The 17160-nt window shown below is 40.6% G+C and overlaps 1 protein-coding gene and 1 pseudogene across 1 annotated transcript in view; both read left to right on the top strand.

Moving 5' to 3' along the window:
• The first annotated feature begins 616 nt into the window (after positions 1–616).
• Positions 617–17160, top strand: part of CLTRN (collectrin, amino acid transport regulator) — a 37891-nt gene continuing 21347 nt past the window's right edge. The window contains exons 1-3 of the mRNA XM_030807153.1: positions 617–930; positions 1254–1312; positions 6522–6607. Of these exons, the coding sequence (XP_030663013.1) occupies positions 873–930; positions 1254–1312; positions 6522–6607 (203 nt within the window). The 5' untranslated portion in view covers positions 617–872. The remainder of the gene's footprint in view (positions 931–1253; positions 1313–6521; positions 6608–17160) is intronic.
• Positions 11920–12273, top strand: LOC105738504 (annotated as a pseudogene).

The following is a 17160-nucleotide window of genomic DNA, read 5'->3' as shown; positions in this document are numbered from 1 at the left end:
TTTCCAGTGCTCAATGGCCTCCGACCTCTAGTAGCTGCCATATTGGATAGCACAGACACAGAACATTCCCATCGACACAGAACGTCCCTTGGACAGTGCTGCTCTGTATCATTAACTTTGGTTTAATTCAAGTGCCAGACCTCAGGGCTGAACACAATCATTCCCTATGTGTGAATGTGCAGGTACCTGTGCAGTTTTGTTATATAGGTAAATTGTGTGTCACGGGAGTTTGGTGTACAGATTATTTTGTCACCCAGATAATAAAAATAGTATTCGATAGGTAGTTTTTCGATCCTCTCCCTCCTCCCACCCTCTACCCTCAAGTAGGTAAGAGGGAGCTCCGAAGCTCTCCTGGGATGTTCACCCGCTGTGGTGAGAGTCAGGCGAGGCCCTTCACGGAGGGCACCCTTTGTTTACCAGAGAGAAAGGAGTCACATTTGTTTCCTGAATGAAGATAGCCTATCTATGAACCAGGTATCTCAGCCTCGAAAAGGTGGAAAGTGCATGTCAAGAAAACCTCTAGACAGGACTCAATTCTTCCCATCATACATGTAACCAGAGAATCGCAGAAGGGGTCAGGGGAGGATTCCAACTTTGAGTCAGCAAAGGAGACATTCTTTTGAGGTAGAGTCAGAGTGGGGAAAACAACTAATCTGTTTTCCAAACAGGTTTTCATAAATAACTGACAGGAGATGGGCTGTTTTTATGGAAGTATTAACCCAAATGATGGGTGTTAATCATTAAACCTTTTAGGTGGTGGCTCGCTTGTTTCTCTGATATTCTAATCCGGGTCACAGAATGGCTAAGGCAGATTTAAGTGCAGCGTGGATTTTTTTTTTCTCACTTTGCCTTGTGTTTTCCACCCTGAAAGAATGTTGTGGCTGCTCTTTTTTCTGGTGACTGCTATTCATGCTGAACTCTGTCAACCAGGTATGTAGCCTTGAAATTTAAAAATAGATGAACAGTTTTCTACATGTTTGACAGGTCGTCGACTGAAAGAACTCTTTATTTTTCTAAATCTGCAGACATGTTGTGGCTTGAAAGTTGGGGCAGTGAGTGTTTAATGAGTTTGAAAGAAAATATTAAACCGTCTAAGATGATTTAGGTTAAACTTCCAGGAGTATTTGGGGGCGGTTTAATTGTAGTTCTGTGTTCCATTAGTTTGAGTTGCATTACATATTAGGATTTTTCAGACTCTGTTTTGGCAGATCTTAATCATCATATACTGCTCTTTCTTTTTTCTTTTCTGGCAGGTGCAGAAAATGCTTTTAAAGTGAGACTTAGTATCAGAACAGCTCTGGGAGATAAAGCAGTAAGTGGAGCACCTGAGTGTTCTTTTTAAATTTTGTTTGCTAATAACACTGTGCTTTCTCTAATAATGGGCCTGTCTGCATAGTTACCTTAATCTTGAATAAATTCTTTCTAAAGACCTCAAATCTGATCTTCTCTTAAAGATAGATTATAGAATAATATGAATTTTTAGTAAAGCAGGTTTGCCTAAAGTATTTAATCGGTAGTGTATGCTAGACAATATGTGAAGTTTTGTGCCACACAAAACGGCTTAAAAAACCAGCATCTCAACTCGGGATAGTGAAGCCAAGTAGCCTGAGTCAGTCATTCATGTCTGGACTGGGTCTACTCCTCACCGTTGTGGTCATTTGAATTTTGTTAGCCTCGATTTTCTACCATTGTAAATAAGGGATGGTTCTACCCACATAAAGTCTTTCATAGCACAAAAAATTTCCAATTTGAACATGAAGTTTCTTCAATTATTCTCAATTATCAAAGTAACATATGAAATACATGCTTATGAAATGAAGTTTAAAAAATAGTCATAGGGCCCATGTGGCTATAGGAATGGTAAAGATCATTGAATTAAAAAGACAGTATTGTCTAATTCTAGTTTGAGTTTCCTAGTGTGGTCTGCAAAATTTTTTCCCCAATAGAAGTTGACGTTAAGATGCCTCAGGCTAGAAACAGAAAAAAGAGTGCTAAAGAAACTTAGAGGTATTCTGTTTGCAGGCCAATTCATCAATTTGTTATTTTATTATTTACTCAATGAGTAATGGTTGTTATAACAGCCAGCATTTATTGAGAACTTATCTTACTTTCTAGCTGGGGCTCTTCTAAGCACCTTACTCCTATCAAATCATTTAGCCCTCACAACAACGCTTTGAGGAAGGTAGTAGTACAGGTATTCGTACTCCCACTGAATGGATGAGAAAACTGAGGTTCAAAAAATTAAGTAACATGCTCAATATTTCAAGTCAGCAAGTGGCAGAAGTAAGATTTGAACCCAGGCAGTCTGAGTGCAGAATACACTGTCTCATACTAGTGTGCAGGGTTGGCCATCCCAGTATCCTCCAATAGCAGGTACCATGCTGAATGCTGGGATGTAATGGTGATTAAGGCTTGTCCTTACCCTTGTGGAGTTTATAGTAGTAGTAGAATTGCTCATCTATTAAATATTCAGTAAACCAAATGCAAATGTGCAATCTTGACAAGCATTACGGGAAGAACTACAAGGGCACTTCGGCTTTGTCAAGGGCCACAATACCTGGCACTTACTGTGACATCTGAAGCATGAGTTGAAGTGAACCAGAAAATGAAAGAAGAAAAGGCAGAGGGAACAGCATGTGCAAAGGCTCATCACAGGAAGGATCTTGGTGAGAGTAAAGGTTAGAAAGAGGGCAGAAATATCTGGAATTGGGGCAGTAAGGAGGAACATGGCAGGTGATGAGCTTAAAGAGAGAGGAGCAGGCACGCCAAGGAATATGTGGGCTGTGTTAGGGAGTTTCATTTTGAGATGTAGGGAGTGTTCAAGAGCATCAAATGCTGTTGAGAGGCCAAGCCAGAAGGCGACTGAAAAATGCTCATTGAGTTAGACAATATGGAGGTCAATGGTGATTTTAGAAAGAGCTATTTTCATGGGGTGGAGGAGCTGGAAGACAGATAGTGGGGAGTTAAAAAATAAATCAGTGGTGAACATGTTGAAACAGATGTGTGGACAACTCCTGGGAGAATTTTGGCTGTGAAGTGCAGGAAAGAGATAGCAGTAGGTAGAAGAAAGGAAGACTGAGTAAAATGATTTGTTTTTGCTGTTGCAAAACAGCAGCTCTTTGCTATGGCTTTAATGAGAAAGTCTTGAGCTTGGTTAAAAGACAATGAACAGACTCTAGTCAGAGTTAAATACACAGAATGGAAGGGAACTGATGTTGTTTAGATCTGAGAAGTGCAGAGGAGAAGCATTCCTAATATAAGTGATGGAAATGGCCTCTGATAGGCATAGTTCTGTCTGGCACTTCAGGAAAGGAGGCAGCTAAGACATGTGTCTATGGAGGAAGTGTTGTATATTGATGTCAGGAGGATGGGAGAGTTGAAATTGATGAGATGTATCTATAAATTATGAAGCAAAACCATTTAGTGAGAGTGAGGTTTGAGGGAAAACATTGGAAAAAATGGTTAAAAAAAAAAAGCGTTGACCATCAGTTCTCTCTCTAGAGAGAGGTTTGGAATAGTTATGTGACCCATGAGAAAGAGAACTGATGGTGAAATCTTAGGGATTCCCAGGCAATTTGGGGGTAGGTCATCATGAATTTAGAGTTAAACCAACTAACCATGTTCTGTAATTTTCTCTAGTTATGCCAATTACTTACCTAAAATGTGGGGTTAGCCATGGTTTGAGTGTTCTTAGATGGTGCAAAAATCAAGGTGAGCTGAGGCATTTTAGGTCCTGGCACATGTTATTGAAATGAGGAACCAAGGAATCTGAACTGATAAATAAATATATGCAATTAATTTGTACCATTTGGTCTGTGAAGCCACACGTGGGACATAAAGATGTGTTCCATTTCACATTGAGCACCTATTTTGTGTCAAGTATATGCACAACAGGTAGGTAAGCTGTTACGGACATTCTTATATGTGTATTTTCCATATGCCTTCTTTTTGGGGGGTATTTACCCTGGAGTAGATTAATGGATCATAAAGTATACAAATGTTTAGCTTTAGTAACTCTTACCTTATCCTCTCTTAAGTTGTACATTTTCTCATTAATATATATGCTCAATTCCTTTTATAAGTGGAGGCTCTCTCTTTGAAGTGTTTGAATGCCCTGGGAGAAATACACTACATCCAATGCACAAGCTTTCAATCCTTTCACACTTGCCCAAGATAAGTTGGTTCCACTGGCAGGATACCCATCCCAATCTAGAACTGCATCAGTCCTGTTCTGATCTAAGTAGCTTAGACCTTTGTTCTGTGACCAAAATTGGACTCCTACCCAGCCAGCTTGTGCTCTTGTTTTTGAGATGAACAAATGGAAGAACAGGAGATCAAGTCAAGTTGTCCCCAAGATTTGAAAAGCAACTGGAATTCATGTCCCAGGGAGAGCTGGCTAACATCTTTATTTTCATTTTCTGCACTGAGCTTATTCTCATTTGTTCTTGAGCAGGCTTATTCCTTGTGTCTGCATTCTATTAATAAGCCTTCCCTGTCTGAATAGTGTTTCTGCACTATTTTTAATCAGACCCATTTCTTCTTCATGTTTTATTCATTTATTATTAGGTTAGATCATAGCTACTCTTATTCTGAATAAAATTAATTTTGGAAAAAATGCATTATCAAAAACAAAGAGCTATGCCACGAATCAGTTACTTTTAAACTTTCATAGTATAATATCAAATGAAAAGTTCACATCAAAAGATTGAAGGAGCACTTCAAATAAGACCTAAAGTTGACATTAAAATGTAGTATTTAACATTTGCATGTGAGAAAAGTGATTTTTCCGTTTCCATTCTTTTGTTGTTGTTGTTGGAGACAGGGTCTCACTCTGTCATCCAGGCTGGAGTGCAGTGGCATGATCTTGGCTCACTGCAACCTCCACTTCCCAGGTTCAAGCAATCTTCCTGCCTTAGCCTCCTGGGTAGCTGGGACTACAGGTGCATGCCACCACACCTAGCTGATTTTTTTTTTTTTGGTAGAGATGGGATTTCACTATGTTGCCCAGGCTAGTCTTGAGCTCCTGGGCTCAAGTGATCCACCCATCTTGGCCTTCCAAAGTGTTACAGGCTTGAGCCACCACTCCTATCCCCCTTTTCTGTTCTTTATGGTAACATCTTACAGCAGAGTTACATAAGATAGGACTGAAGGAGAAAATGGTGAAGTGGAAGAAGCAACGGAAGAAAGTTTAAGGTTCTATGTTACAGAGGCCAAGGCAGGAGGATCACGTAAGGCCACGCATTTGAGACCAGCCTGGACAGCACAGCAAGACCCCATCCCTCCTCCCTTCCAAAAAAAGAATATGCTATGAAAATATTTAGGAGAAAGGAAAAAGTACAGCACAGTCATAAACCTTACCCAGAGGAGGTAACTGAGTAATACATTTTTTGTTGTTGTTATTTAGGAGTCATTTATTTTTACTTACTATCCTCCCTGCCACCAAAGAGGAGAAAGGCAGTAACGGTAAAATATGTTTCCCCATCCCAGAGTGAAACCCCAATCCTGACAATGTCCTTGTGATATACCAACCCCCACCCTCACCAACTTCTTCCCCTCAGCTTTTGCTACTTTCTCCCTTCCTGCTTCTGCTTTAGTTGCTACCCTCCTTGGTGGTCCTTAAACAGCTCAGTTTCTTTTTACCTCAGGCTTTTTGCATTTACTGCATTAAGGAGCAGAGTGAGTCAAATATACTATATTAATTTGCTAGGGTTGCCATAACAGAGTAACACAGACTGGGTGCCTTACACAACGGAAATTTATTTTCTCTCAGTTCTGGAAGTCAAGATGTCATAGGGTTGGTTCCTTCTGAGGGCTGTGAAGGAAGGATCTGTTCCAGGCCTCTCTCTTTGGCCTGTATGTAGATGGCCGTCTTCTCCCTGTGTCTTCATATCATCTTCCCTCTGTGTCCAAATTTCTTCTTCTAAGGACACCAATCATAGTGGATTAGGGCCCACTCCAACAACTTCATTTTAACTTAATCACCACTGCAAAGACCCTGTCTCCAAATAGAGTTAAATTCTGAGGTATTGCAGGTTAGGACTTCAACATGAAATTTTTTTGGTGAGGGCAAAATTCAGCCCATAATATGCACACACGCTAAAGTTTCTGGCTAAGAAAATTTTAAAAAAATTGTACTGATGTTAATAAAGGCAACTGGGAGGGAGTTTATGAGGGAAAAGAGAAAGGGAGGAAGGAAATGAAAATGGACTATATATGGCCAAGATGAAATGTCCGAATGCCCTATTTGTTGGCTGGCTGCTGATGCTGCAGGTTCTTAGGAAGATAGTGCAACAGGAGACACACCAAACTTAGAATGTACAAGAAACCCTACCCCAAACATGGGAATATAATTTATCATGGTCTCCAGTATCTAATGTATGAGAAACGTGTGTGTGTGTGTGTGTGTGTGTGTGTGTGTGTGTGTGTGTGTAGAGAGAGAGAGAGAGGGAGAACCACTGTGGGTACAAGTAGAACCAATGGACCATATTTTCCCCCATACGCTTTGTTTTCCTTCTTTTCAGTATGCCTGGGATACCAATGAAGAATATCTCTTCAAAGCGATGGTAGCTTTCTCCATGAGAAAAGTTCCCAACAGAGAAGCAACAGAGTAAGCAAATAATGAGAAATCTTAACTGATTATTTACAGTATTATTTGAGATAGTGCATTATTTCATACCTTGATCTTGAAAATAATTTATTAAGCTAATTTTTCAAAGGGATTCACATTTTTATTAAACTTAAAAATAACTTTTATAATCTAATTCATCTTACAGTTTATATCATGTTCCAACAATGCTCTTTGTTTAATAGATAATATGAAGATAAATATCCCTCAAAATTGCAGCTATGTATCCTAAGCTTTCTACATTTCTATTGTGTGTGTATATATATATGTATATATAATTTTCTTGCAGATAGATGCCAAAGAATTTTACTCTTATTTTGAAAATAACCTAAGCGTGTATAAGTTCTTTCCACTCTTGGTATTTATCATAGTACCTTGTTTATTTTCTTAAAAGCACTTAATATGACTTTTAATAGTTTTATACTTTTTGTCTATTCTTCTGGAGGAATCTTCTCTATGATGTTTCCTTCTTTCTCTATTTGTGATGAGGGTAACATTCCTGGTCTTTCTCTATTCCCTTCTTCACTCCTCCCTTGAGAGGTAAAATTACTTATGTGATTGGTGAGCTGGAAGGAGAACCTGGGCATGGTTTCCTTTCTCCTTGTGAGGTAGCCGTCCCCAGATGATAGCAGACATCTCTCATGCAGCTCCCTAGCTAAGTACAGAACCAGGCCCTGCATGCACAGGTGCATACACCCTAAGGTTGTACTTGCTGTTTGCAGCTGAGGAGCATTTAGTAGGTGCCATTTTATATGAGGGGTTAAATATCTTGTGTATTACTCCAGTACAGGACAATACCTGCCTCAGTTATGCTCTACTTGAGACAATGGAGGTGAATATATTTCATTTCAGGATTTTTTTTTAATTAGGAAGAAAATTTGCTTGCTGATTAAAGTCATATCCTCCAACCTAGCCTTTTATTTTGGTCTCCCATCTGTACAATCTTTTTGTCTTAATTCTATAATAATTCAAGGCCCAGTATAGATGATTACTATTAATTGGTCTCCCTCACATCCACAATATCTGATGCATAGGATATGAATATAAAGAATGAAACAGAAGAGTGGAATTTGAGGGAGCAAAATGAACACATATACGTTGGTTATACACACATGTATATTTTAAATACATGTTTTAAAATAATATATTAACGTGATTCAAAAAATGAAAAGAAGGTATATAATAAAACAAAACTTTGCCCTAAGTTCTACTCCTGTTTTATAGATCTTAAAATTATATATATTGTATTTCATGCCATTAAACTGCAGCATTCTTTCACAACTATTTATAATAACTTTTTTCAATAAAAATAAGGTGATTACATTACAAAAAATTGAACAGGAAAAAAAAATAAGAAGAAAAGCCACTGGTTATCTCACAATGGTAACCCCTTAAATATTCTCTTTGTATTTTCTTCTAGCCCTTCTTGTATGCAAGTTTTATACATTGCTGTGTTCATGGCACTATTAGTTCCTTTAAATGATCACATTTCACCTAGTACATAACTAAGTTAAATTAAATGTTTCCATTCTTAGGAAAATTTAATTTAAATATATAACATTTCAGATTGATTTCTGGGAGTTTACCTTTAAAATATCTTCCTTCAGAATCTGGAGCATTATAGGAGTCTGTGAATATCTGATCTAGTTTATTTGAAAGGTTGTTTGACTTACAACTGGGCACTGGGGCTGGGTGCAGTGGCTCATGCCTCCAATCCCAAAACTTTGGGAGGCCGAGGCAGGCAGATCACTTGAGCCCAGGAGTTTGAGACCAGCCTGGGCAACATGGGCAACATGGCAAAAACTCGCTTCTACAAAAAATGTAAAGATTAGCCAAGCATGGTGGGACACACCTATAGTCCCAGCTACTCAGGAGGCTGAGATCACTTGAGCCCAGGAGTTTGAGGCTGCAGTGGACTATGATGGTGCCACTGCACTCCAGCCTGGGTGACAGAGTGTGACTCTGTCTCAAAAAAAAAAAAAAAATTGGGTACACTGGATATATATTGGGTTGGTGAAAAAGTAATTGTGGTTTTTGCCATTGCAAGTAATGGCACCTTCAACAAAAGTAGAAGCTTTTGTTGTCAGTGTCAGTTGTAAAAATCAAAACTGCAAAACTGGACTGAGGGTCAGTACACATTTTTCTGTAAAGAGTCAGGCAGTATGAGTCCTGGTAATACTGCTATCAAGGGGATGAATTGATGAGTGAGATGTGTTTAAGATGCAATTCAGCTGCTGGCCTGGATTCCACATGCACTGCCATATTGGAAGCTGCACCCCTACATGAAGAGCTATGGGAAAGGGCACCACATAATGCAAGATTGGATTGAAAATAGCTTTACGGAGAGGCTGCTTCTCTCCAGTGTGGCAGGTGGATGGAAGATACCAGTAGCCGCCTTCCAGAAATCTTTTGGTGCCAATGTGGGCAGACTGAAGGAGTATGGCAAATATTCCTTTCCAGGACAGCTTCAGGATCCAAGTTTTGGGGACTGGCTGTTTATTGTCTCCCCCCACCCACCATCGTTTATCCACTAATATTGCAGAAAACTGTAAAGCACAAAAATAAACCAAATCACTTGAATTAAAAACAAAGATATTCAAGTAATTAACAGAATAATGAATAGTCTCACTTTCATCCCACCTTTTACCCAGGGTGATATCTACAACATCTATTATATCAAGTTTGGTCACCACCAATGATACAGAGCTCATTGTCTCCTGAGCATGCCTCTTCCTATTTGGAAATGTACAATTGGCATATACTTACAGTAGAAGCTTGCGTGGCTATGAAAAAGGAAGTGATGTCTTGTTGGAGAGCTGATCTGGTCCAGTTACCATCACCGCAGGCAGGCAGTGGAAGAGAAACCAGGGATTCCCTAAGGGGATCAGAGAGGCTGAGGGTGTGGGCTTGCAGAGAGGGCTGTGGCATTTCCACTCCCCTAGGACTTGAACAGGGCCGGGCATGGGTTCCTGTGCAGATTCCCCAGTGCAGCCAGCCAGGGTGTTGACAACTGAGTTCATGCTGATGAGTTGGTCCCCATTCCTTACGAGTGATGATGTGTTTGGGGTGATATTCTTGTTTGCATCCCTACCTACCTCAAGTCAGGTAGAGAAGTGCTCATAGAGGATACAGTTGTCTATAAGAAGGGAGACTGGCATATTATTTTCTGGAGGGATGCTCCCCAACTTGCAGACATTCTCAGGACCCCCTCAAGTTGCCACTAGAGTAGCAGTAGCTGGAGTTCTACAGAATATGATGGTGTCCCTAGCTACTGAGAGTGTATCTGGAACAGAAACTGGTGGCTACCTCTTAGCCAGAGAAGTCTCATGGTGGAAGGCTGGCTTGAGTGCCTGTGACTGGGGAGAGAGAGAGCAGTTTTCTGAGCAGTCTGCACTTGAATATATTCATGGGGCCAAGCAGAGGCTTTGGAAGGGAACAGGATAGAGTTACTGCCTATTAGGCCCATGTCCCTAAGTGAGACAGAGCAAGGCAAGGCAGCAGAGTGAGGCTGGAGGTGTACACCCCTGGAGGCAGAGCCGAGGCTGGGTGGAGGAATTCAGTCACAGCGTGTCACCCATGTCAGGGGAAGATGCAGTGCAGAGGTCCCTGGAGGGGCCCTTGAAGGCCCCACAGGAACATTCTGAGTGGAGAGCATCTGGACGCCCACTACCACAGAAGACCCCTCACAGCAGGGGAACCGCAAGGACCCTGGTCCAGGAAGAAGAATTTGGCCTTTCCTTATCTGTCTCACGCCCCCATCATCTTGCTTTCCTGTCCCTAAGCGAGGAGAATGAAGCATGGTGGAGGGGAGCACAGGCAGGGAGGGAGTAGGGAGTGGAGCCCGGAGGAAATGGCTGGAGCCCACCACTCAGGTCCCTGCTCTGGCCAGAACTGCTCGAAGGAGAGCAGCTGTAGGTGAGAGGCAGGAAGGCAGCTTTGGTTAGACTGGCCTGGATGCCTCAGTAGCCGGAAGTGACAGGAAAGCCACACCATCTGCCCCAGATGCTGTCAAGAGGCGAGGAAGAAGGAGCTGACAGAGTGCCCAAAAGGAACGGTATGAGCAACATCAACTTCTTCCTTCACTGCTGTCCATGAGGCCAGCCTGTGGAACTACATTGCTGTGGCTGGAGCCACAGGATTAAGTGACCTCTACTGAAAGCCTGCTATGTGCTGGGCACTGAGATTCGAATGAGGGCTAAGACCAGGTCCTACACTGCACCAGGTCCACACCCAAGAACCTAGCCCTGGTAGACATTGTAGAAAGATAGATCAAATGTGACAGCAACAAGACAACTCTTTCAAAATCATCATTTACAATTTCTGATATTAAATGCTTTTTTTGCTATTGCTGTATTTTTTTAGGAGCAGAATGGGAGATAGGTGGAAAAATGAAGTTAAGAGAAAGCTCTGGTTTCATTAGTTGAGGTTACTTGAGGTTTTCCTGGAACTTGGGTTGAAGATGGCAACCAGGTGTTTTCAACTGTTTAAAATATGATTTAGGCCAGATTTACTAAAACAGTTTCACAGGAATTTTAAAATGTTGAAAGGAATTTCTAAGGAAGCTATAATCTAATCCAAAGTTTAGTCTAATTCCCAGGTCAACTGGAAACTTAATATGCCTAGTTTACTCAAACGTCACCTTTTAGATAATTTATCATTTTTAGCAAGAAAGGTAAAGTCTAACTCAGGCAAGGCTTTCTCTTTCTGAGTTAAATGGTGTAGGACATATAATGGATTTCTCCCTCTGCCTAATTATTCAAGGATAAGTCTTGTGATCTAAAAAGGAACAACGTGCTGTTGTATCCACCGTAAGGGGATTAACAGTCTTGTGCTTGTAAAACAGCAGCCCAGCGCCTATTTAGTCCTTTTGATTTCCCGAAACAAGAGCCAGATTCTTACCACTCTTTGGAGGCAGTTGGCCCTGTCTGGCGCCATTGATGAAAAATGGCAGTGGAGCCAATTCTTAGAGAAACCTTCAGACCAGGGCTTTCCACACTTGAGGAAGGGGAGTAAACACTTTTACCTCTTTTTCGTGATTTGCTGAAAGAAGTCACTTATGTATGAATTAATATAATTTCTTGGTAAAAACAATTGGTCAAAATGATTATTAAAGTGAATTCAAATAATTCCACCAGCCCACTGGCTGCTCTGAAAAGCCATATTTGCATTGTTTCTGGGTTTGGCTTCCAGCTTGCTGCGGTCACACTCGCCCTTCTCGGACTCTGCATTATTGCCAGTCCCCAAACTCTCAGTTTCTTTTTAGTCCACTGCATTGGTTACTGGTGTGCCCCACCATGTCAGATGCAACTGTGGACACCAGCTCCAAGATCATCACCAAAGTCTTAAAGGAGAAGAAAGAAGTTGTGCAGGAGGCAGAGAAGGGAAGAGATGGTCCTGGTAATGGGAACGCTAATGAGGAAAATGGGAAACAGGAGGCTGACAAAGAGGTAGAAGAATAGGAAGAATATGGGGAGGAAAAGGAGGAGGAAGAAGGTGATGGTGAGGAAGAGGATGAAGATGAAGATGAGGCAGCTGAGGATGCTATGGGCAAATGGGCAGTTGAAGATGCTGAGGATAACAATGTTGATACCAAGAAGCAGAAGACTGATGAGGATGACTTGACAGCAAAAAAGGAAAAGTTAAATTAAAAAAAAGAAAAAAAGAGAAAAGGCCACCGTGATCCATTCACTCTTCACCCTGTTTCAGAATCTAAGTGTAGTCATCCTGAAGTAGAGAGGCCTGCTGGGCAACGCCACCTTCAGGTGACAAGCACCCTTTGCCACCCAACCCAAACCACAAAAATTTGCAACAGGGGAGGAAAAAAAAAGAACCCAAACTTCCAAAGCTCAGCTTTTTTCCTTAAAAGTACTTTAAGAAAAAAATTTGTTCATATTTTTTATTTACATTGTTTATTTATTTTTTTTTTGAGATGGAGTCTCGCTCTGTCACCCAGGGTGGAGTGCAGTGGTGCCATCTTGGCTCACTGCAACCTCCACCTCCTCGGTTAACGCAATTCTGCTGCCTCAGTCTCCTGAGTAGCAAGGATTACAGGCTCCTGCCACGCCTGGCTAATTTTTGTATTTTTAGTAGAGACGGGGTTTCACCATGTTGGCCAGGCTGTCTCGAACTCCTGACCTCAGGTGATCTGCCCGCCTCAGCCTCGAGAGTCCTGGGATTACAGGCATGAGCCACTGGGCCCGGCAATATTTTTTATTTTCATTGTATATTTTTGTACATATTGTTAGGGGTCAGCCATTTTTAATGCTCTCAGATGATCAAACCAGCCTTCAGAGCTTTCTCTGTCTTACTTCTGACTTTACTTGTGGTGTGACCATGTTCATAATACAGTTCAAAGAAAAAACAAACCTTGAAGAAAAGCAAAAACAACAACAACAACAACAAAATCTTATTCTGAGTGTTCCAGTATCTTTTTTTATGTATGAACTTAGTGGTACTATAAGTTTGTATGAGATGGTTAAAAAGGCCAAAGATAAAAGGTTTCTCACTCCTCTCCCTGCCTTTTTTTTATTTTTGTCTGTGAAGTTGCTGTTTATTTTTTTGGCCTCTTTGACATATGCGTGAAACTATGATGAACAATAAATTGGAATTTTGTTTCGCTGAATTGCTCTAACAACAACAAAAAATAATTCCATTGGACTCATTCATATTTAAAATCTTGAAAATGTAAGATTTTTATTTAGTTGTGCTAATAGCATTTCAGTTTATTTATGACATCAAAACATGCTTTAAAAAGACATGTTTAGGCCGGGCGCGGTGGCTCACGCTTGTAATCCCAGCACTTTGGGAGGCCGAGGCGGGCGGATCACGAGGTCAGGAGATCGAGACCACGGTGAAACCCCGTCTCTACTAAAAAATACAAAAAATTAGCTGGGCGTGGTGGCGGGTGCCTGTAGTCCCAGCTACTCAGAGAGGCTGAGGCAGGAGAATGGCGTGAACCCGGGAGGCGGAGCTTGCAGTGAGCTGAGATTGCGCCACTGCACTCCAGCCTGGGCGACAGAGCGAGACTCCGTCTCAAAAAAAAAAAAAAAAAAAAAAGACATGTTTAGCTCAAGAAATGCTTGTTGGTTGATCAATTTTTCATTCTGTACAAATCTTGGAGGACATTCAGTGTAGTCACATTTGGAAGAAAGGCCATGGAGAAGTCACATTAGTTGCACATAATCTATAACTGGAAGAAATTTGTATCCTTTGGTTCCTTAATACATAAATTACAGAACTATGTGCAGTCATTCTTCATGTTGCTTCCTTTTTAGCACCAACTTTCTGCCCTCACATTTACAGTTCTTCTTGGCTACTTTCATCTACAGTATGTTCAGGATTCTTCTTTTACCAGAGAGTTCTGTGTGCTGTTTTGTTATCTGAGTATTTGTAGGTGAGTAGACAAAGTTTCAGGAAAGTAATCTCCTTCCTTCCCTGACTCTCTTTTCTGTTATTACAGCCCTGGACCAATTTACTTCCTCAGTTTGTCTCTCTGGGAATAATGTCAGAAGCACTGAGATGTTAACCTTTCATCCATCCGTTTTTCCCCCCAATCATTAACTGAATCAACGTGGGCCAAGCTTCAGGAATATGGGAGCTTACAGCACAGGACAGACTTGAGCCTCATGTCCTCATGTCCCAGGGCACAGAGAAATCTGCTGCAAATGGACAAAATATTTGATAGTCTCCCTAGTGACCCTGCAACTGATCAAATTAAAACAGGTGCTCTTTGCTTGGAGATCATGAAGTTCAAATCAGGGCAGGGATTAGAAACCCTCCTGACAAAGAATGCAGACAAGCCATGTGAAATCTAGAAGCTGTTTGTCCTCCCCATGTCCTGGGTCTATTCTCACACAGGGCATGGAACTATGTGCAAATTCTGCCACCATGGGGGTTACTGGCTTCCACTTTGGTATTTAATGCTCTGGTGGGCTCAAGACTCTGGTCTTGGTTTTCAAGAGTCTTAGCATCACTAAATTCCTGCATGGGATGGGGCACAGAATCTAAAGGCCACTGTAGTAGGAACTCTTTTCCTAACCATATCCCTAACCATACTGGCTAATCAAGGTTAGCTCTTAGTAAATAGTTGTGAGTGAATGAAGCATGTTTAACATCCTGGCTCTTAAACCAGAGGCCTGTCTATTGAGGTGCAGTGGACACAAGAAAACCGTGTCCCCCCATCCCCCCAATTTCTTTCTGTTTTTCACCTCAGTCCCACAGGAGGATGCTCCTATGGTGGATTTGGCACACAATGGCCAGAGTAGAAGCAGTTCCCTGTTGCCTGGGTGTTAGCTCTTGTTGGACCTTGGTTTCTTACTCTTGGGGAGGCCAAGTTATCAGTTAGTTTCTGAAAGCATCATCCAAGCAAGTAGGAAGCGCCAGCCCAGAGTGTGTCTCCATCTTCATATACAGCCTTTGCTGCCTTCAGAGCAGGGCTAGGCTTTCCCCTGGCCCCCTTCCCACAGCATTGCTACTGTGGGAAGTGGGCTTATTAATTCCTAGTTCAACTGCCTGTATGTGAACAAAATATAAACACGTCTGTAGAGTTATATATCTGTTGGTGACATTTGTTGAACATTAGGTTACCTTTTTGTTTGCTTAGAATCTTGAGAGGAGTTACATATTTGGACAGAAACATCATGTAGGAAGGACACAACATTCTCCTGTTGAAGAAGACCACGAACAGCCAAAACTATTTACCTTTTCTCTTTATATCAATCTTAGAGAAATGATGCTTAAGAAACTAGTACGATGGAAGTCATCATAATAAATAATTTTACATCTGAATGTAAAACAGAAAGAATTTTTAAAAATTTCAGGTAACTATTAATACCATCCTTATGCTGGTAGGTACCAGTATCTTGCATTTGAATACAGCTTTCTTAATATCAAACAAATTTTTTAAATCTGTTATCTCCTTATCAGCGAAGCTAGTCAAGAGCATTAAAACGTTGCCTAGTTTTTATTTTTCTTGTAGATACTTTTACTGTGCCCAGGCAACTTTTTAAATAACTGGTTTGCTCTTATATGTATGTATATGTCTGTGTATTTAATTAAAAAAAGATTTACAAAAGAGTTAAAAAGTTAATATAGTGAGGCCCTACATACCAGTGATTCTCAACACTTGGTGAGGGGTTTCCCCGCAATTGCTCCCAAGGATATCTGGCAATTTCTGGAGACATTTTGGTTTTCACAATTGGATGTGCTACTGGCATCTAGTATGTAGAGGCTAGGGATGGTGCTTTATATCATACAAAACCATAGACAGTCCCCGACAACCTAGAATTATCCAGGCTAAAATGTTAATAGTGCTATTGAGAAACCCTGCTCTAACCCCATTTCCCTTATGATATCATGTTAAATAACCACGGTAGACTTATCCAAACAAAGAAATTCACGTTGGTTCACTTTTTCTACTAATGTCCTTTTTCTGTTTAAGAATCTGTTTCTCCTTAGTCTGATCCACTCTGTGACACTTTGTCTGTCTTCCTTTGTTTTCATGACCTTGAAACTTTTGAAGAGATTTAGAAGTGTTTCTTACTTGGTACTGACCGCCCCCTGCCCATGGAGTATAAGGAAATGGGATCTGTATGGGGGTTATATCTATGACTGTAGAGTGCTGTGGCATTTAAAGGGTGGGGAAGAGAGATAATCAGTGTGGTGAATGGCTCAAGACAGTTACCCATAACATTCCCACCCAAAATGCCAACAGCACACCCCCATTGACACACTAAGAGCTCAAGCCCTTCCTAGTAACTTATAGACAGCAAAATGACTTGTCTCAAGACCACCATTTGGCAGGTAGTAAATTTCCAAATAAAAGCTTTGTTAAAGAGTTTCAGTCCAGGAACTTTTTCTATCTAACAATAACTGTCTCCATTGAAAATGTAAGGTTTAATATTTTCAGCAAAAATTTTAATCTTTTGGAAATCTTTATTTCTAAGTAGATAAAACATTTTCATTTTATTTGCTGAGGTAATGTGTTAAAGTATGAGTTGCCACCCATTGGAAACTTGAATAAATTTAAAGAACTTGAATTCATGGTGTAGTTCCATAGTGATGGGGACAGAGGAAAGTATTTGGGGCCATAGTTGTGTTGATGGAGTTGTATGCCCTTCCTTTTATTTTTTTTTTCTTTATAGTACTTACTCCACACCTCCACAGTGTATGCATTTATTTACTTGTTTATCTTTTGTCTCCACCTCCTTAGCAAGCTCCACGAGATAAAGGACTTTGCTGTGTTTACAGCTGTATTCTATGGCTCTCTAATGGGGAATACCATGAAATTCATGTTTGAACAGTATTTAAAGAGGCTTTATATGGAAAGAATAATACAGGCAAAGTAACTAAATGACTCTTTACATGATTTCTGGCCTTTTATGCCTGAAATTCTATTTGGTATTTGTTTAATTTATATAAATGTTATGTACTACGCATCATATTTTACCTCTTATCTTTTTCACTTCATGGTGTATTTTTGAGATTTATTGTTTTTTTTTTTTTTTTTTTTTTTGAGACAGAGTCTTGTTTGTTGT

This window comes from Nomascus leucogenys, chromosome X (genome assembly GCF_006542625.1).
Source record: "Nomascus leucogenys isolate Asia chromosome X, Asia_NLE_v1, whole genome shotgun sequence".
NCBI classification, from domain to species: domain Eukaryota; kingdom Metazoa; phylum Chordata; class Mammalia; order Primates; family Hylobatidae; genus Nomascus; species Nomascus leucogenys.
Note: the sequence above shows the minus strand (reverse complement) of the source record. Positions and strands in the feature narration are given on the sequence as shown.